The 22,125-nt window shown below is 40.5% G+C and overlaps 1 protein-coding gene across 1 annotated transcript; it reads left to right on the top strand.

Annotated features, from left to right (window-relative positions):
- The first annotated feature begins 17,952 nt into the window (after positions 1–17,952).
- Positions 17,953–19,975, top strand: Tktl2 (transketolase like 2). The gene has a single exon (XM_028789080.1). It carries the CDS (start codon positions 17,995–17,997, stop codon positions 19,876–19,878), a length of 1,884 nt encoding a protein of 627 aa, XP_028644913.1. The 5' UTR covers positions 17,953–17,994; the 3' UTR covers positions 19,879–19,975.
- The last annotated feature ends 2,150 nt before the right edge of the window (positions 19,976–22,125 follow it).

The following is a 22,125-nucleotide window of genomic DNA, read 5'->3' on the forward strand; positions in this document are numbered from 1 at the left end:
TGGGGAGGGGGGGAGGGGGAGGGGGAGAGAGAATATCATTATGAAATACTTTGAAATTTTTATTCCAAAATGCCAATAAACATCAAAATATTTGATATACTTCTAAATGTGTATGACACACCAAGAGCCCTGTAAATATAATACACTAAAGGTCTTCATTACAAGTAATAAGATTAAAGCAGTAATTAAAATCTCACCCAAAGAAAAATCCAGAATCAGATGGACTCATGGCTGAATGCTACCAAACTTTTAAGAAAGTCCTGATACTAACATTCCTTAAATCATTTCTCAAAATAGAAAATGAAGGAGTACCTAATTGATTCTTTGGAAGCAGTATTATTTTGAATAAACCTGTGTAAAGATATAGCAGTTACAGACTAAATTTCCTGATGAACAAAGATGCAAACATTGTTAACAAAATAATTGCAAATCAAATACAATTAAAATACAACGTAATTAAGATGTATTCAAAATATGTAATATAATTCAAAAATGAATTAAGAGTATCATGCACCTGACCAAGTACACAAATCAATGAATATAATACACTATACAAATAAACTAAAAGACAGAAATAATATTGCTGGGTTTCAGACCCAGGCCCTGTAGCTGAGGTGCTTATTTAATATGCCAAAGCAGACCTGGCCTTAAAGTTCTCCCAGCATCCTTCAGTCTCTACCTGTTTCAGGGTATGGTTGATATAACCCACCCTCTGCACTGAACTTTCCAGCCCAGGGTTCTTCTCCAGAAGCGCTTTCCTATATAATCCAGACACTTAACTCTCCCCCTGCCCCTCCTCCATCTCGTCTCTCCCTCTGTCAGCATTTTCTTTCTCCCTTCCTGAACATTCTCTTTCTTTCTTTCTCTTCCCCCTCCCCTGTTTCTGTCCCCATGGAGACTTCCCTGGCTTCACTCCTTCAGCCAGTGAACCCATCTGAGAACTGCTTCCCAATAAACCTTCCTTTATATACTTTAATTTGGTTTGAATTGGCTCATGGATGGAGAAAAACTTACCAAATATGATCACAAGAAAAGGTATTTAACAAAGTTCAATGATAAAATGAATAAAACTTCAATGGTAAAAATTATTTTTTAAAAAGTCACTAGGACTTTATAATAAAAGTCATAGAGAAATTAGAAACAGATTCAACATATCTCAAAATGATAAAGGATATAAACAACAAACATATTAGAAATATTTTAGTATGGGGAGGGGATTAAGAGCATTTTCTCTAACATCTGGAACAGGACAAGGATACCCATTGTCTACAACAAGACAAGGATGCCTATTATTGGCACTTACTCAATACAGTGCTTGAAGTCTTAAGGAGAACAATAAGCCAAGAAGAAGGTACAAATTGTATAAATACAGCAGTAAAGAAAAAGTCAAATTATCTGTATTGACAGATTATGTTATCTATAGCTAAAAGATCTTATAAACTCTATCAAAGTACTCTTAGATCTAGTAGACACTTTCATTAAATTTGCAAGATACAAAACTGACATATAAAAAGTCAAAAGCTTGCATATCTATCAGTAATCAACTTGCTTGGAAAAATTTAGGAAAATATTCCATTCATAATACCTTCGAAAAGTATAAAATACTTTGGAATAACATTAACCAAGGAATTGAAAGAGCTCTACAATGACAGCTTCAAGACACTTAAGGAAAAAGAAAAGAAAGAAAGAAACCAAAGAAGAGGGACACGGAAAAACTTTCCATACTTCTATGTTGACAGAAGCAGCACAGACCACAATAGCCAGAGCAATATTACAAGGAAAGAACATGATACCTGTGGTGCTACTCCTGGTTGTTAACTTGACTGTATCTGGATTGAACTACAATCCAGAATTGGAAGGCTCACTTGTGATCCTGATCTTGAGTCGTAGTGACTATGAAAAGCTTAGGCTCAGGCAAGGTAATACATGCCTTTAATCCAGATCCAGGCGTGTTGGTACACACCTTTAATCTGGGCCACACCTTCTGCTGGAGACCTACATAAGGACATTGGAAGAAGGAAGACTTGCTCTTCTTTGCCTGCTTGCCTTGTGGGACCGAGCAACTGCTAGATCATTAGACTGCCACTCACAGCTGCTGCTGACCATTGTTGGGGAGTTGGACTACAGACTGTAAGTCATCAACAAATTCCCTTACTATATAGAGACTACCCATAAGTTCTGTGACTCTAGAAAACCCTGACTAATATAATATCTAACACCAAATTGCATCACAACGCTTTTGCGATAAAGAGAATATGGTACTGGCACGACAGAAATGTCAATCAGTGAAACACAACAGAGGACCCAGGAATGATCCTACATCTGAGTTTTCACAAAGTTGTTAAAGCATACACTTGGGAGGATGGACAGAAGACAGAATTCGACAATGGAAATAATAGCAAAGTGCTTACTCCTTCAGAAAAAAAATGCCATCAGGTTTGTATCTTTTACTTTGTAATGTGATGTGAAAATCAAAGTGAGCCAAAGACTTTAATTTAAAACCTGAAATGACAAAACCTCTGGCGAAAAACATAGGAAACACACTTCACGATACAGAGATAGGCAGAAAATTTCTGATCTGGACTTCAGTAGCAGAAGTACCAAGAATTAGTAAATTGGGCTATATGAACTTTAAGTTTCTGCACTATAACAAAAGCCAGCAGCAGACTGAACTGACAGCTTACAGGATGGGAAAATAATCTGCCAGCCATGCTTCAGACAGGGAAGCTAATTGTATCTTGACAGCTAGTGATGACTTGCATATTCTGCTGTGGTTAGGTAGATGAGGACAGGCCAGAGGAGAGCCCTGGTTGCTAACATTCCTCTCAGTTTATTATAAAGGATGAGGAACTAGAAAGTGTAACTATGGGTTTTCCCACCCATGCCTCAGTTCCTGAATCATGACTCGGAGGCTATTCACTTATCGATAAATACCTAGGCCAACCTCTTCTCAGTTTCATACTTTTGACTTTCCCTGAGTCCAGGTGGAGAAAGTCCCAATGCCTGACTATTTCCCAGAGTTCCTCTCTTTCCACTTGTTCCTCCATCTAATCCTGCCTCAGTTTATTGGTATCAGATTTTTATTTTGACTGATCAGAAAGTGCCTTAAGCAGAGAAGGAAGGACAGACACATCTTCACACATGTGTATAAACATTATCCCTTCAAGAAACGGGTAATGGTGAGGCAGGAAAGAGGGGGCCATGCTCTTTAGACTACTTCCTGCTATCTGGGGGATGTCATCATCTTTAGGGCTCTGTTGATCCTCACCATCATTAGGGGACACTTGGGAGGCATGAGTCTCAGGCTTGTGGCTAACAGTTGGTAGTCTTGTAACAATAGCTAATTCATCGTTTGATTAGAGTTTGTTTTTAATTTGTCACTGGAGAAATACAGACAAGAAGTTTATAAAGCAGCATGCAATAGTAAAAGCAGAAAAAAGAGAAGAAGGGGTGTCAGGGAGAGCAATATCCACTTCTCTATGGACTTCTCAAAGGCTCAGGGGTTGATGTATTGAGTTGTTCCTCACGTCTTTGAAGATCTGTTTGAAGTTGTTAGATTTTGATTTTTACTACATCCAGTTGATTGACATAGAAGCAGCATTCCTTTTGGAGGAGGAGACACAGGCCACCTGTTTCAGCTGTAAGAAGATTTAGTCCTTGTCAGTTTTGGAGTACCACAGCAGCCAGGGAGTCAATTTGTTCTGGAAGTGTGAGTGGGGTTTGGGCCACCAGCTGGAGGTCCTGGATGAACTGGGAAGAAAACCGATGATTCAAGGTCAGGAAAGTGTCAGTCCTGCCGTCCAAGTGGTGCTACCTACAAGAGGGACAAGATTTGAGCTGACCTTTTCTTAGGTTGGATGGCTATTGAGTCTTTCTGCTGTTTCCTGGGTGTCAGTCAGCATTGCCTTACACATTCCTTACACATCTTCTGTGCCCCCTTTAAACTTCCAGCCAGCATTTTTATTATCTAGCTATAGAACATTTTCCCTCCATCTTCCAGTCAATTTAAAATTTTCCATCTCCATTTAATTTTTCCTGCCACATAGGAGGCTTCTAGGGTGACATTCTTTTTACTGTTTTGTTTTATAAATAATCATCTCATCATATAATTTGTCTCTTGTCATCCTGGTTTCCTTAATCCCTTTGTTGGGGGGCATGGGAGTGCATATGGAGTCTGGAGGAAATCTCTGACATTGTTCCCCACAAGCCATCGGTTGGGAGACCCTGAAGGAATAACAGCCTGCAAAGAAATGAACCACAGAAAGGTGAGAATGAAAAGTTGGTGTAGTTGGACTTGGTCAGTAAGACTGGATCAATACATCTAGAGAGTCTGACCTGTAGTTGAAGTTTCTTGGACATTTAAATGCAGTAGAATATTTCAGAGGCAGTGGGGGTGGGCAGGAGTCTCCACATAGCAAAGCTTCAGGGATGGCTACATTGAAATTTCCTTGCCAAATACCTCACCACAGCAAAGTACTTGAGACCTCGATCTTAAGAATGAATTCTATTGACTGGCAAACAGTGCTCAGGGCTAGTACCCAGAGGAAAGATTTGTAGTAAGCATGACCATGGATTCTATTGATGGCAGATAAAAAGAACATGGGGCCACTTTCACAACAATGAGCTCTATTTATGGAAAGAGAAAGCATAGGATTAGAGCCTAAACAGTTCTCAGGACTTTGGGGAAATTCAACTGGAGCCTGCTGGCTCCTAGCAGAATAGCAGAGGCTGTTTGACTAGATTGTTTGACCACATTCACTCCAGCATCTCCAGTGACTGTGGATTCTTCCTCCCATTGAAGAAAATCTCCCTGTGTGCTTAATAATTCTGGTTTTTCCAGTGCTTACTCTATGCTGTTTCCTATAGCCATTACTTTTCCTTTGGAAATAGTGTTCTTTCTATCCTAGAAGTTGCTAAGTCAGCTGGGTTGGCTGTCCAGTGAGCCTCAGAATCCTGTCTGTTTCTGCCTTCCCAGTGCTGGGATTACATAGATTCTACATTCCTGTCTCTTCTGGGAACAGGCTTATACGGAAAGCATTGTGTCAATCTAACTATTCCCCTAGTGTTAGAACATCGTCCAAGCATGGAGCTGTGTGGGGAGAATTCTGAGTGCCTGTGAGAAAACTCTAAGAAAACAAAACAAGAGTCTTGTGACCTCAGTTTTTATAAACCATGGAATTATTCTTGGGATGTGCTTTTGTGCCTTTTCCATGTGTAGCAGATAAAGGTGAAATTACTTCAGATTATTTGTTACAACTGAGTATTGTCATTTGTTTATATGCCTCTATAGAAAAGGATGTTTTTGCCAAGTGTAACTTGTTCACCACATTTGACTTGCTTTTGTGATTGTACACTTTACTCATGAAACCACTCTTAACCACTGGAGTATAAATTGTCTGATTCCCTGAATAAAGTCGGTATTGCATAAGACTTTAGTCTGCCTCATTTAGCTGCTCCATTCTACCATGTCTGCCTCTACAGCAGAACACCCAAGTCCTCATTTATTTCTTTCCTAAAAAAATAATATTTTACATTGGCATTTTCAAAGTAATTTAACTCCCCTTGCTAGATGTAGTGGTATGAATGGAAATGGGCCCCATAGGCTTCCTTCCTGTTTCCTGTGGATCCGTATGTAGAACTTTCCACTCCTCCAGCACCCTGTCTATCTGCATGATGCCATGTTTTCTGCCATGACAAAAATGAACTAAACCTCTGAACCTGTAAGCAGACAAAATTAAATGCCTTTCTTTATAAGAGTTGACTGTAGTCTTGGTATTTCTTTATAGCAATGGAAACCCTATCTAAGACACTAGGCTAGCATTAGATACTGACATAGACAGATTGATGGATCAATAGATATGTCTGTCCCAATTAGGCATGGGGCCCACGTTTTTCAACTTTTTGAAACTTTCTGATGTCACAGGTTTACTCTCCTGTGCTAATTTTCTTTGGACTTGTAACATTAAACTAACCTTGTTGATGGAATCAGCAACCCGGTCCTTTCCTTTGTGCTTAAAAAAAAAAAATCAAAGTAACCACACTTGCATCTTTCCTGGAGAATCTGAAAACAAAGCTAATTCAATCTGTTCTCAGAGAAGAGAGCACTGGGGAAAGCCCGCCCTCTGCTGGTGGAGAGTTGGAGACAGCGCTTGTAGAGAATACTTAATCCTGATCCTGTTCCCAGTAGCTCCAGACATCAGCCAGACCCTGTGATCCAGGAGGAAGGCTTCACGATGTGGGTTTCTAACTTCTCCAGATCCTCGGAGCTGCCACCCCTCACCCAGCAGTGCCGCACTTACCTTGCTCCCTCACCACTCTGGCTCAGCCTTCCCAGGAGCATCTTGAAATTACAACTGTACTCCCAACAGCTTAGTACTTCCAGCTCATATAATTTTTTTTTGTCGTTGCTTGTTTTGTTCAGGATTGATTCGTAGCAAAGTCTGGTCTACTCTGTCACTTATTTTTAAGTGTAGAAGTGTAACTTTAATTTCTTCAAAGTCAACTTTTAATGATGGTTCTTAAATTCTTTAGCTCAATACCCATCAGAGATAGTGAAAAAGAAAGGATACAGGGAAGTGGACCTGTTTAGAAATGGTTCTTTGGAGCAAATCTTATCTGCATTGTCAGGAAATCTGCATTTCAATTTACAGATCAGCAGTGGCAGCTGGATCCACTCACAAATAGTTCACAGATACACCAGCAGTCCAGTTCAGTAGTGCTGGGATAGCAGCAGCAGTGGCATAACCCAGCGGGAACTGCCAGGCCTCTGCTGAATCAGCAGAGTCCTCAGGGGGGATTCAGACCAGCAGGAACACCAGGATCAGTTCTGGGCTGTGCATCTCTTGACAAAGTGAAGATCAGCGAAGACTCAAGACTAACAACTGTTGCACAGCTGGCTAAGCAAACCCCAAGCTTAACCCAGCCAAGCCTCCAGTTCGTTCACAGTCCATTGAGTCCTATTTATACTCCCTCGAAGCATCACATGTCCTCCATGTATCTTGCCTCAGCATGTGAGTCTATCTCAGCAAAACTCCACGGCAGTCAGTATCAACTGACATCACTCTGTCAATCGGCCAAGTCTGCAGAAGCAGCAAGGAGCCACAGCACACCACCAGAAGATTTTTTTTTGGTACATTTCTCTCTATGGAGTCCCAACAAATGGAGCTACCTACACAATGTAAGGTAGACCAATACATGCATATTGTTATCAAAAATCCTTCATTACATGTTCTTTCACGTGCTTGCTTTATTGAAACAACCTTTCACGTGTGTCCACCTCAGTGAAACATTCCTTCACATGTTTGCCCCAGCAAAACACCATCCAACACAACTGCCTTTCCAAAGAACCCTTAAGTTTGCATTTCAGAGAAGTCTTTTATATTTTCTCATAATACTGATCCTATATTATATCTGAATAAAATAGTAATTTTTCTTATAACCTGGCTATTATCTTTTCTCTCTGGAAATTTAAAGAGGTCTTTTACTGGAACTAGAGGAAACATTTTAACTAATTAATGACTTGGTCCTATGTATTTGTCTTATGGTTACTTCACTGTAGCCTGGGACATTTAACTCAAAGGCATGCCAATATCCAAACCCCTAATTAACAGATCCAAATAATTTAAATATAGCACAAGGAAGTCCTTTACTAGCCATTTAGAATGGATTTACATATCCCAAGGAAGGAACCCAAGGTCTGGTAACCATAGATACCACAGGGCAGACCAATGCTGAGATATAAAAAGCCACAAGTCACTGTGACTTTTCCGAGCTCTCCAGACTATTCTCACTGTGCTGCTGTGGCACATCACTTAGATGCCTGGCTCCAAACTGCTTCTCTGATGTCCCCATCCCCACACCTGTTCAGAGGATTAGGAAAACATAACACATGCTGTGAGTTGCCTTCTCCTTTAACAGGAGCTTGTCAAGGCTTCTCCCAAATAAGCTGTGCGTTAGTGCCACCTTGTGGTCATAAAGTAAACTGCCGGAACTCATTATACAACTTAAATATATTAAAAAACAAAACAAAAACTAAAACATTTTGCTGTTCTTTAAAATTACTTAGATCTATATGCACCTATGTGGAGAAGTCCATAGACTTGTTAAGCATAAAACAACGCATAACAAATTCCACTTGCAATAGTACAAGGAATGAAGTTGTGTAAGTGCTCATGCATGCTCAAAAAGCTATCTGGAGGCGCTAGCAACAACAACAACAAAATAGTTCATAAGATTAGGTCCCAGAGAGGAGGAGCTCAGAAATGGCCTTTTTATTTTTCTGCAATGTTTGAGTTTAGAAACAATGTGTATCCTAAGTTGTTTCCAGTTGAACACTAGATGGAGAACAGTTGACTTTGCTCATCACAGTGAACAAATGCTGTGTGTTAACGGTCAGTTGATGCAAATGGGAATGTGTGAGTTGGTGGCTGAGGGTGTCTTAATCCCTGCTCTAATGCTTTGAAGTGACACCATGACCAAGGCAACTCTTATAAAAGAAAACATTAAGTTAGAGGCTTATTTACTGGACTAACCAGAGGGTTAGTCTATTATCATGTTGGGGAGTATGGTGGTAAGCAGGCAGGCATAATGCTGAAGAAATAGTTGAGAGCTTTACACCCTGATCCACAGGCAGCAAGATGAGAGGAAGAAACAACAGGGCTCCGTGTGCGCTTTTGTAACCACAAAGCCCACTCCTAGTGTCATGCCTCCTCCAACAATGCCACACACCTTCTATTGAATAGTTCAGTAACTGGGGGCTAAACATGCAAATATAGGAGGCACTCTCAAGTGTTTGGATATCATTAAGAAAGGTGGCAAGGGACTCAGCTGTTAGGAACACTTACTGCTCTTCCATCGGACCAGAGTTAGGTTCAGACCATCAGGCTGGGCATCTCACAACCACATGTAACTTGAGTTTCTTCCTATGCCCTCCTCTGGTCTCCACAGGAACCTGTACACATGGGTATACATAAAAACACACAACAACTCACTGACACATACATACATACATACATACATACATACATACATACCAAATCTTAAAGGAAAAACAAGACGACAAAATGTAAGCCATGGTAGTGTATCTATAATCACAGCTTCTACAATGAGGTTGGAGTCTGAGACAGGAGAATTCCCAGGAGCTCACAGACCAATGAATCTGGTGTACACAGCCATGAAAAACAAAGATATCCTGCCTCAAACAAGGTAGAAAGACAGGACTAACACTTAAGGTTGCATTTTGACTTTCATATGTGGAGTGTGACACCAGCACTCACATTCACATACACGGAATATACAAACATATTCTCTCCTCATTTCCTCAATCTCAGTTTCTCTGCACACACAGGCATACACATGCACACACACACACATGCACACACAAACACACACACACACACACACACACACACACATACACCAGTGAAAAAGTACTTTGACATACACAAAAGGAAGTTCGAGTTATCCTTTAAAATTAAAAACCAATTTGTTTCAGGGTAGCTCTGCTAAGCACACCTGTGCATGGTAGAAAAAAAAAGCAGCAATTCAGATGAAGTTTGCTAAGTTTGTGTTACAGTCAAATTTGAAAAAATGTATAAATGCTCTGTATATCTTCAGCATTTTATGAAGAAGTATTAGATTGCTAACTTGTATTTTGAGTTTGGGGAGTAATGAACATATTGTGTGAATCTTAGCTGCTGTTGCCTGGATTGTGTTCTCTCCAAATCGATGTGTGGAAGTTCTAACTAATAATACCTCAGGACTCTTCTAATGAAGTCCTGCTGAAAAAGGGCAGGCTCCTGCTCCAAAGTAACAGGGATGATTATAAAGGAATTCTAGACTCAGATCCCCATATAGGGATAACTACATATCCATATGGAGAGTAACATTATAATCAGAAGATAAATTTGTTTGGCACTCTTCCTGCTCCTCATACACACACACACACACACACACACACACACACACACACACAAGAGGATACACTGACTCCTAGCCTCTAGTACATTAGAATGATAACTATTTGGAGATCTTTACAGAAACCTAGTACAGAGTCTCTCAGAGGCAATAAAGTTAAAATAAATGGGATGGGCCTTAAACCAATATAACTGATGTCCTTAGAAAAATGGAAAATTGATTGAGGAGATGTCTCAGTCAACAACGTGCTTGTCTTGCAAACACAAGTCCTATTCACAGAACTCCTGGTTTTTAAAAAACAAAAACAAAAACAGCTTCATGTAGTGGTATACAGTTGTAAAACCAGAAGTCGGGAAGTAGAGACAGGCAGATTCCTCGGACTCACAGGCCAGCCATTTAGCTTATTTGGAAAGCTTCAAGCCAGTGAGAGAATGTGTCTCAAAATTTATTTTTAAAAAGAAAGTGAAGATAACTGAGGAATGAGTGAGTCCCAAGGTTGATCTCTGACTTCCCAGAAGGAACCTGCCCTGTCAAAACATGAACTTTTGACTTCTCATTTTGAGATAGGTAGGTGAGGCCATAAGGTTGTGTTGCAAGCCTTCCAATTTGCAGCATTTTATTGTAGCACCCATAGCAAGTGAGGACATTCACCAGTACATGCTGTGTTTAGTTTCTGTTTCTATGACGGATTACTGAAGATGAATAACTGGGCCTGTGGTGAGACAGAGCATCACTGGAGCTTGTGAACAGTGGAGCAAAGATGCTCATTGCCTTGTATCCACGAAGAGGTGTGGAGGAAGGAGGAGGAGACTGGAGACAGAATACTTTCTTCAAGGACATGACTTCAGTGATCTTTCTCCAGCTAGGCCCTGTATCTTAAATTTTCTACTGCCTCTCAATGACCAAAGAAGTTATAATATAAATCCTCAGTGGTTATATCAATGGATCAAAGTGAAGGAACCCGTGTAGATTAGACCCCATGATCTAACTACATCTCTGAACAATATTGCACTGGGGACCAAGCCTTCAACACAGGCCTTTGAGGGAGGCAGTGTCTCAGATTCAAACCAGAACACATTTCCACAGCTCTCCTCATTCCTGTTAACTGCCTTGTAAATAATTCATTGCACAGAATTTAATGTGCAATAACAACCTTAAAATTTTGGGGAAAAAATCCCTTGATCATTTGACTTAAGTACAACCCCCAAAGGTTCATTTTCCCTCCATCCATCACCCCTACCATCTTTCCCGACAGTAGAAGAACAATTTTCCAAAACACGGCTGTGATTGAGACTCTCTGACGATAAAAATCTCTCCGTTGCCCTCAAGTCAAACGAGAGGGAACAAAACAAAGCATCAAAACAACCCACTTGGCTGTCTTTCAAGGCCTCTTGAAGTTCTGTCTTCCTGCTTCACTGCTCAGTGGTTCTCAGTATGAGTCTCTCATTCCTAACCAGAACACTCTTTCTCCATTTTAACTCTGCTCATTGACTTTCTGTTAAGTTTACTCAAGCAAAATTCTGCCTGTTCCACAAAGCTAAGTCAGACATCCTCTCTTCAGTGACATTTTCTTGGTCAGGAGCTAAGAGAAAGCTCCTCTGCCCTGTTTGACCCCCCCCCCCAAGGGCAGTATCTATAACTGTGTTCACTTTCCTCTGGAGGACAAGGCACCTTGCTGGAGCATTGCACAAGTTTGTCACCTGTCAAGTGTGCAATAAAAAAATAAAGTTCTCCCTAGGTAATGAAAAATCCTGCTTTCCTTCTAAAGCATGAAAGTACTGCTTTGGAGACACTGTCTTAGACTTGAAAATACTATGAATAAACAGCTATGTGTCTACATAGTGTGGACAAGTTAACTACTAAAAGCATATTCAGTAGAAATCATGAATTGTCCATGATTATTTTTTTCTTCCATATGTCCTGCTCTAAGTGTTAACAAACAGAAGCCAGTTAGCCACATTTCCCAACCCATCCATCTTGGGTGCTCTAGAACAGGATGAAAAATAAAATGTCTGACTTCCTGGATCACTTCCTGGAAAAGTAATACGATTTCCTCTTGTATTCTTTGCTCCTTCCAGTGGTGGGCCAGATGGACAGGATGGATTCAGTTTCACAGATGAGAGCAACACATGATCCAAAAGACTTGGGAAGGACACAGAAAGGGCATGGAATGCCAGGCCCCCAAAACAGAGCCACCCACAAACCAGGACCTCTTTCCATCCTCTGGACATTTATTCAATAGGAAAAAAAATACACTTAAATTTTTCTTGAGCCAAACCCACGTTTCTTCCTCCTTGTCATTTCATTATAGCCATATAGGTTGGAAAAGGTACCAAAGTACAGTTATAAAATTCAAACATTTATGCTGAACAAAGGTGCTGAAAATAACCTTCCTCAGAAATTATTCTCAATACTTATTTTGATTGATGTGGTTGAATTCCAATAGAGCACAATAGCCAGGGTTTATAATGATCGTGGTTAGTCATCCAAGAAAATGTTAATGCCCCAAGTAACCTTTGTAAGAAGAGAAGCAGTTATTTGATATGTTTTAGAGGATTTATTTTAAAATCATCCAGATTTGAAAGGATATTGTCTTTATCAGAGAAGCATTACAATCTCTCTGGAAATCTTAACTAATCATAATGACGGAATTTTCTTTGGATACTTCTTTTAAGATTTCTTCTTATTTTTAGAATTATGTGTATGTGTTTGTAGAGGTCATGGGGTTTATGCACGAGTGAGGGCATGTGCCCACAGGGTTGAGAAGAGGGTCTTACATCCTCTGGAGCTGGAGTTAAGGCAGTTGTGAGCTGCTCACTCTGGTACTGAGCAGCACACTTAGGTTCTTGGAAGAATGGTATATTGGCTGCTGTGCCATCGCAGCTCCTTTCACTGAGGGAAGAAGATACTTTGAAACATTTGTTTTTGGAACTTTACTAAATGATATCAGTAAGTCAAGTGTGGTTAGAAGTCCCTAACTCAGGAGCTTTCTGAGGGGAACACATGTTTATCAGAGGAGTGCCTGACCGTCGGCAGTGAGGTAAGCAGGGCTGCAGATATCTGAACACCGTATGCCATATGTAAGGAATTAATGTTCAGAATATTTGGAGTCATTGTTGTGAAGTTTTGCTAGAGAGTTTTACAATGAAATTCTCCATTCATGTCAACAAACAGAAGTAGACACACAAAAAACAACAGTTTTAGTTGTCTTCTCGCTGGACAAGAGACAGCATAGGTCAGTCGTCTCAAAAAGCAGAAAAATAAATGTGGAGAAAACTCATCTTTCATGTTTTTTTCACAGAAGAAGGTGCTTCAGGAAGTCACAGAGTCATGAGCAGCTTCACTGAGACAAGGGAGCAGAGACTTATGCCCAGGAAGTGGCACTAGGTGGAAAACTAGAAGGACTCTGTCTAGACAGAACTCTTCACTCATTGTTTAGGTATTCCCCTGTATAAACTCAATTTTTGCAAGGCCAGACAATGGGTAAATTGAGAGCAGTAATAACCAAGCAGTTTTCAGAATTTACATGGTGCAAAAATCCAGCCAGAGTTCAGATTTTTTTTTTTTTTTTTTTTTTTTTTTTTTTTTTTTTTTTTTTTTTTGGTTAGGCTGGCCTCGAACTCACAGAGATTCATCTGCCTCTGCCTGCTAAGTGTTCGGATTAAAGGCATGCACCGCCACAGGCGCCTGAGTGTAGAATTCTTGATGGTCACATGGGACTTTACATAGAGACCCTGGCTAGCTGCAAATGTGCAAAGTTAGAAAGTCTTCGTGTTCTCTGCCTTCTGGTCTACCTCAGGGAGCATGCTAGCCTCTTAATGCTGAAGCTGGTTGCCTTAAATAGCAAAATGTGCTTCTATGACCCTAATGTCCCATCACTTTGAGGAGGAAGTCCTGTTCTGAAAAGAAATCAAAAGATTATATTCACTCTTGTCTACCAAGAATGATTTTTTATAGAAATTATTCACAGGCCAAACAGATGTTTCTATCATTTTTTATCTTATTAAAAATACTTTTTCTCACATAACATATTTTAATTATGGTTTTCCCTCCCTCTGCTCTTCCCAGTTTCTTTTCACAGCCCCTCCAAAATGGATCTAATCTCTATCACTCATTAGGAAAAAAAACAGGTTTCTAAGAGATAATAATAAAATAAAACATAATAAACAAAATATTATAAGGTAAAACAAAAACTAACACATCAGAATTGGACAAAATCAACAAACAGAAGGAAAATAGCCCAAGAGAAGGCAAAAGAATCAATGATACACTAGGTTGCACACTCAGGAATGCCATAAAAATACTAAACTAGAAACCATCATATATATATATATATATGAGAGAGAGAGAGAGAGAGAGAGAGAGAGAGAGAGAGAGAACCTGGTGATGACCCATGTCCATGTAGGCCCTGTGTATGCTGTATCATCTTTGTGAGCTCATTTGAGCTTTGCTCATGTTGATTTAGGGAGTCTTATTTTGTGTGCACATATGTCCTCCAACCCCTCTGGTTTTTACACTCTTTCTGCCTCTTCTTCCACAGGGTTCTCAGAGGCCCGAGGGGAGGGATTTGATGAAGACATCCCAGGTAGGGCTGAGTGTTAAGTTTCTCATTCTCTGTATAATATCTGTGGATCTCTGCTCCTATCTGCTGCAGGAAAAAGGTTCTCTCATGACATCTGTGCAGGGCATGGATTGATGAGTGTAGCAGAATGCCAATAGGGGTTATTTTATTGCTACAACTTTTTCTTTTTTCGAACAGTAGTATTTGGTTTTACCATAGGTCCTTGAGATACTTAGTCTCAGTATTTTGATCATCAAAAAAGTGTCAGGTATGGATTCCATCTCATGGAGTGGGCCTTAAATCAAATCAATATTGGTCGCTTACTCCCACATGCTTTGTCCACCCTTGCCCTGGCATATTCTGCAGTCAGGACACCATTGTAGATCAAAGGATCTGTGGCTGACTTGGCGTTTATGTTTCTATTTGGTAGCCTGCAGAGTACTACAGACAGTGGAGCCTAGGTCTGAAGGCTCTGTGTAGGCACCAGCTTAACATCTCTGTGTTCAATGAGTTGCACAGGTGCTGTCTCCAGTGATGGAGCCTTGCCATCAGTTTATGGAGAACAACCTATAGCCTGGGTTGTTTGGAGATTTCCATGGGAACCTTTTGACCAACAACTCACTTAGATTTTTCATAGAAATTATTCTCAGGAAAAGCAGACATGTGTTTCTATGTTCCTTTACAGAACAGGAACATGAGATGATTCCTGTGAGTAGCAAAGCAGAAGGGATTTGTGTGCTGGTCGGTTACAATTATCATTTGCTGCTGGGAGTTTGGCCTAGTTTTCTACTTATGTTGTAATTCTTCCCCTAAGCTCTTCAACCTATACCTCCAAATATCCTTTACAAATGACAGCAACATTAAGAGGGGGAAATAACAATGATGTCTACAATGATTATCAAAGTGAGGATCCAGAAAGATAGGTAGGGCCTATCTCTACCACCCCCACCCCACGTAAATGGGGTCTGGATGCTTTATGATGGAATCTTCCCAGCCCACATTCTCTACCTTCTGTGCTGATGGAATTCAAATGGAAGAAGCAGCTGTCATTTGTTTCTTTTATGAGATCTCTTTAAAAAATATTCAGCTCTTGAGATTCAGTTCATCTCAAGATGCAACACTTTAGGGGGTCTAATCTCTAACCATTACTTACCATACATTGTGCAAACCCAGCCCAGAGTCTTAGAAACTTGCTGCTGTTTCTTATGCTGCTGCCTAGTAGAATTTACAAAGATCAGTTTTTGCTTTTTGTCTTCCCCTTTACAACTATTTTTATTATTTATACTGCTAGGGTTATATCCATGGGATATATACATGACAACAAATACTTCTGCATACAATGAAGAAAAATTATAATGATGCCTTTAAAGATAAAGCAAGAAATATGTTGTTCCATTTTAATAGATTTTAAACCAGGAGGCAAATGGAAGGTTGGTCATTTATTATTTTTAAATATTTTATTTGGTGTATTTGTGAACACACTCATAGTCATGCTGTGTGTGTGTTTTGAGATGGGAGAAGTTATTGCATCCCCAAACAAGAGCATCAGATCCCGTAAGTCTAGAGTTACAGCCAGTGTGAGTCACCGGATGTGGGTGCTGAGAACTGAACTTGGATCTTTTTTAAAAATGGGAAGCATTCACAACTGCTGGGCCATCTTTCTACATGTTTTTGCCTGAATGTTATTTTCTGCGTGTGAGTGCAAAAGAGACCAGCATCCGGTACAGCTGGAGTTACAAGACATTGTGTACATCGGATGTGTATGGACTGAATTCTGGTCCTCTGGAAGAGCAGTATGCAAGCCTAGTCACTGACTATCTCTACAGACATCCACCTCCCAGGTCTGTCTTAATTGTTTAGCAAAGTGTTCAGGGGTTTTCAGTTCTCAATGCAGCACATTGGATGCACATTGCTGTTTACCGACCTTTTTCTTATTTTGTCCCTGACATTCATGCGTGCATTATGCCCGCCAAAGACACTCAAAGACACACAAAACCCTACTTTGCATTGATAAATCATCAGTAAATAAACACTTTTTTTTCTATTTGTAGAAAGCCTTTTGTTCAACAATTTCAATCACACGCTCTTTTCCAAAACAATCAAATTTTTGGCATGCTGCCCTAAAAGTTACTGGTTGATCTTATTTCTCTGACAGACTTTTCTAAATTGGGGAAATAAAATGATTTCTCATTGATTTGTTTTATTTATTAAGCTAAGTGATATTTATGGCCATATTGGCTAATTTTCCATTATTAAATGATGATGTATGCTTCATACTTCAACTATCACTGATTGTACACTTTAAAATATATTTTAAAGAATTAAAACACTTAATGAAAATAATAACTCACATATATATCACTTTCCAGACATCTTAAAATATCAGATTAATTTATAAAAATTTCACAAATAATGTAGGAAGCGTTATTTTCTATGTACTACTAAAAAACCCATATATTCTCACAGAATGACAGGAGAAATCCACACTTGTTATCAAGGGTATTAAATTCCCAAGACCAATTTCTTTACTTAACAAAACTGACCTTTAAAAATGTCAAAAACTTAATACCTTAGAAAATGTTGTGCCACAATTTAAATGAGTGGAAGAATTTGGGCATTTGGAAGACATGCTAAGTAGCTTTTCGTTCTCTCATTTCCTCCCAATAGGAGCACTGCCTCACAGTTCAGTTTTATACTAACGTGCTTTTACCAGCTATGTAGGTTGGATTTCTTTAACCAAAATAATGGTGAGCTTCACTGCTGTCTCGACAGCTGCCCTTGGTTGGTTCCTAGAAGCTGAGATTATTTCCTATTGTCTATCTTCTTTAAGGCCTGTGGTGGTTTTTTTTTTTTTTAATTTCTCTTCTTTCATTTACCTAAAGAACTTATTCAACTTCAACAGTCCTTCACCAGGTCGTAGACTCTTTTCTGTCATACTCACTTTATTTATATTAACACTTGCCCTTTAAAATTGAGGCACCAGGGCCGGAGAGATGGCTGGGTGACTAAGAGCTCTGGCTGCTCTTCCAGCAATACTCAAAAACTGCAGCCCACAGTCATCTGTAACTTTAGTTGCAGAGAATCGAAGGCCTCCCACACAAGTAGTGGACAGACATACAAGCAATCAAAACACCCATACAAGCAAAAATAAAATGGTTTTTAAAAACTCGCAGTGTTAGGTGAAAGGACACAATAGTATCTAAAATATTTTCCCCAAGGTATGATATATGGGTATGAGAACATCTATCACGTTTTGAACTTCTGACTCAAGGACATGTAAAACATTTAATTATTTTTAATAACGTTGATCCTGAAAAGAGGAAAAGCAGACATTAAAATTCCGGGGCTGGGGGCTGGGACATTGCGACACTGCGCGAAACAAAGCTGATGTGCGTGCACAGCGGCTGGCCAGTGGCGCATGCGCAGAATTTCCTCAATGGTCGCTGGCCAGGTTAAGGGTCACTGAGGACTGAGGACGCTGAGCTTCTTGCTCTTCGGCAGCCGACTAGCCTGCAGCCATGGCCTTGACTAGAGATGCCAAGCTGGAGTCAGACACCTTTCAGGTGCTTCAGGACGTGGCCAATCGCCTGCGAATCCACTCAATCAGGGCCACGTGTGCCTGCAGCTCCGGCCATCCCACATCGTGCTGTAGTGCGGCAGAGATCATGGCTGTCCTCTTCTTCCATACCATGAGGTACAAACAGGCTGACCCAGAACACCCCGACAACGACCGCTTTGTCCTCTCCAAGGGCCACGCTGCGCCCATCCTCTATGCGGTTTGGGTGGAGGTGGGCTGTATCTGTGAATCGAACTTGCTGAGCTTGCGAAAAATTCACTGCGACCTGGAGGGACATCCCACCCCTCGACTGTCGTTTGTTGATGTAGCAACGGGGTCCCTTGGGCAAGGACTGGGTGCTGCCTGTGGAATGGCTTACACCGGCAAGTACTTCGACAAGGCCAGCTACCGCGTGTTCTGCCTCATGGGGGACGGTGAGTCCTCCGAAGGCTCTGTCTGGGAGGCCTTGGCCTTTGCTTCCCACTACAACCTGGACAATCTCGTGGCGATCTTTGATGTGAACGGTTTGGGACAAAGCGGCACAGCACCCTTAGGGCACAGTACAGCCATCTACGAGAAGCGCTGCCAAGCGTTTGGGTGGAATACTTATGTGGTGAATGGTCACGATGTTGAAGCTCTCTGCCAGGCCTTTTGGAAAGCAGCTCAAGTCAAGAACAAGCCTACTGCCCTGATTGCCAAGACCTTCAAGGGTAGAGGTATTCCAAATGTCGAGGATGCGGAAAATTGGCATGGAAAGCCTATGCCAAAAGACAGAGCTGATGGGATTGTCAAGTTAATTGAGAGTCAGATACAGACAAACCGAAATCTCACACCAAAGCCCCCTGTGGAAGACTCACCCCGGATCAGCATGTCCAATACAAAAATGACGTCTCTGCCTGCTTACAAACTGGGAGACATGATAGCTACTCGAGAAGCATACGGCTTGGCTCTGGCAAAATTGGGCCACTCTAACCAAAGAGTTATTGTTCTAGATGGCGACACAAAAAACTCTACCTTTTCGGAGGTATTCAAGAAAGAACACCCTGAGCGTTTCATAGAGTGCTTTATTGCTGAGCAAAACATGGTAAGTGTGGCCCTGGGGTGTGCCACACGAGGACGAACTATTGCTTTTGTGAGTACCTTCGCTGCCTTCCTGACTCGAGCCTTTGATCAGATCCGAATGGGAGCCATCTCTCAAATCAACATCAACTTCGTTGGTTCCCACTGCGGGGTGTCTATTGGAGAAGATGGGCCTTCCCAGATGGCCCTGGAGGACCTAGCCATGTTCAGAAGCATCCCCAACTGCACTATTTTCTATCCAAGTGATGCTGTCTCTACAGAACATGCCGTTTATCTGGCAGCCAACACCAAGGGAATGTGCTTCGTTCGTACCAGTCGCCCCAAAACGGCAGTTATTTATACACCCGAAGAAAACTTTGTGATTGGACAAGCCAAGGTGATCCGCCAGAGTGCAATCGACAAAGTGACAGTTATTGGAGCAGGGGTTACTCTGCATGAAGCCTTAATAGCTGCTGACGAGCTTTCTCAACAAGGGATTTCTATTCGTGTCATTGACCCGTTCACTATCAAACCTCTGGATGCTGCCACCATTATCCAAAGTGCCAAAGTCACAGGTGGGCAGATCATCACCGTGGAAGATCACTACCGAGAAGGTGGCATTGGGGAAGCTGTGTGTGCAGCCATCTCCAGAGAGCCGGACATCGTCGTTCATCAACTTGCCGTAACAGAAGTGCCTCGAAGCGGGAAACCTAGCGAACTACTGGATATGTTTGGAATCAGTGCCAGGCACATTATAGCAGCTGTGAAAGATACCTTAACTAAATGAAATAGCTCACTTCTTCAGACATCAAGGTTGTTGGCTTTGGTCTTAAACTCTGATATCATTGTGTTACATTTATGCTTGTTGTTATAAAAAGCATCTCTTATATTTATATAGTTCTGTTTTTCAAGTATCACTATGTAGCACCTTTACTTCTAATAAGAAAAACAAAACAAAACACCCGCGAGCTAACTTTCTGTTAAATTAACAAATGTCACTCTTGTTTTATAGTTGTTACGGTGAGTTATACATTTTTAAGTTTCAAAATAGACAAAAGTAATTACAAAGTTTTATGACAATATTCTAAATAATTAACTGGGATGAGAATAATGCAGGTGTAACTTTTTTGGTTTTTTGTTTGTTTTGTTTTTCATTTTGTTTTCGGGTTTTTTTTTTTTTTTTTTTTTTTTGGTTTGTTTGCTTGCTTGCTTTGAAGTTAAGGGAATGTGAATTAAATTGTAGAATTCATTAGCCGAGATTCTGAAGCCAATCTGAGAACTTCTGTAATGCCATTCTATGCTAGCCTTCTCTTTCCAGGTGCTATTTGATCCGTTACTGTGGGATTTCCTCCACAGTTCTACTTCACGTCCCTTCGGCGGGGACATTACTTTTGAGTAGCACTTTTCTATAATGAAGGCACGGCTAGTTCTAGTTTGGTGCATTACAGATTAATATAGTGATTTGTGGAAAGGGAGAGGATTTTTTTCTTACGTTAACTAAACTATGTTGTTAACTTAATTATATTCATCTATAGTGCATAATAGACGTGATAAAAAGTTTTTCAAGGAGCAGTTTATTGTCTGTTGTATGTAACTGCTTTCTACCTGATTGGTGTGACTATGAAGAAATATGTCTCAGACTCCTAGGCAAGGTAGGCTGGAGATAAGTGTAGGAAATGGTAGATTGAAAAGAATCCTGAATTTTATCTTCATAATATCTTTGAGGTGCAAGATAAAAATCCAAGTCAGGAAAAGTCAGAGAAACAGACTGTGAGTTCAGAGCTAAGCTATCTTAACATTGTAAAGGTGTTCAGCATGTCAGAGACCTCGCTACTGTTTTCCCCATTATCTGCAGTGATATCTTTGCAGGCCTGGCCAGTTGGTTTTCCAGCATGGTGGAGGTATGACAAGGATAAAGAAAACACTAACCTGAGAATTGGAAATGCCAAGTCCTGGTGTTTCACAATGCCCATGCTCTAATCTCCTCTCTCAAGATAACCACTCCTCTTTCCATGACAGTTTTAAATAATTTCGAAAAACTAGTTGATTTTAGAATGGGTAGATATGGAGAACATTTGCCATCCCACACTTCACCTCCTTCCAGTGTTTACCTGCTTGGTGATCTGTAGCTATGGGCCTGCTAATAGCCTCATCTGAACCTAGGAACATGAGATATCACATTTTCCCATAAGTGGGGTGCTACTGCAGGATAAGTCTCTTCCTTATGCTTTCTTGCCTTATGGAGATACACGGTTGATTTACAAACTGTGAACTAGACAAAATATCAAAATTACATTAGTTTCTCCAGCTCTTATTATTTTAAAATGTGGAAGTTCTGTTTTAAAACAAATATGCAAAAACATGCATTTAATAGTGAGAGTACATCTGAAAATTTAAATGGCTAATGGAATCTTGGAGACCACTTTGTTCTGTAGGAGTGTGAGGAAGCTCTTAGTCCATACTGCAAAAGTTTGTTGCCACAAAACACTGATGGCAGGGGGGTCAATTTTATAATGAGATTGGGGCTGAGATTTATCACATGATCAGCATTCATTAAGTGAGAGAGAATCTTGTCCAGTTTTGCTACATAAAGAGTGCTCTGAAGAATTGAGTCTGTCCTGACTAATGAAACCATTCATGGCTAAAATTGAAGACAATATGGATTTTTTTCCCTTCTGGTATTTCTTTCATAAAATGAAGAAACATTTTCTCTGTTTTTCATAAATTCACTTTAAACATTTTTAATGGATTAAATTATTCCTGAGACAGGTTTTGCTTGAAATGGCCTCAAACTTGCATTCATCCACTGGCCTTTGCCTCCTCAGTATGCACCATGCACCACAGAGTATTCGACATGAGTATGTACCATGGAGAATGCACCATAGAGTATGCGCTGTGAGTATGCACCATGGAGTATGTGCCATGCCTTGTTGAAGTTATAGTTTTGTTAAGCAACAAAACATGGCAGTGACTCAGCGTTGACACACTGTTCAAGGTTGTGCCTAGAAGGCCTTTTCAATTCTCAGGAGAGCTT

Source organism: Grammomys surdaster, unplaced genomic scaffold (genome assembly GCF_004785775.1).
Source record: "Grammomys surdaster isolate TR1022 unplaced genomic scaffold, NIH_TR_1.0 125780, whole genome shotgun sequence".
In the NCBI taxonomy this organism is placed as follows: Eukaryota; Metazoa; Chordata; class Mammalia; order Rodentia; family Muridae; genus Grammomys; species Grammomys surdaster.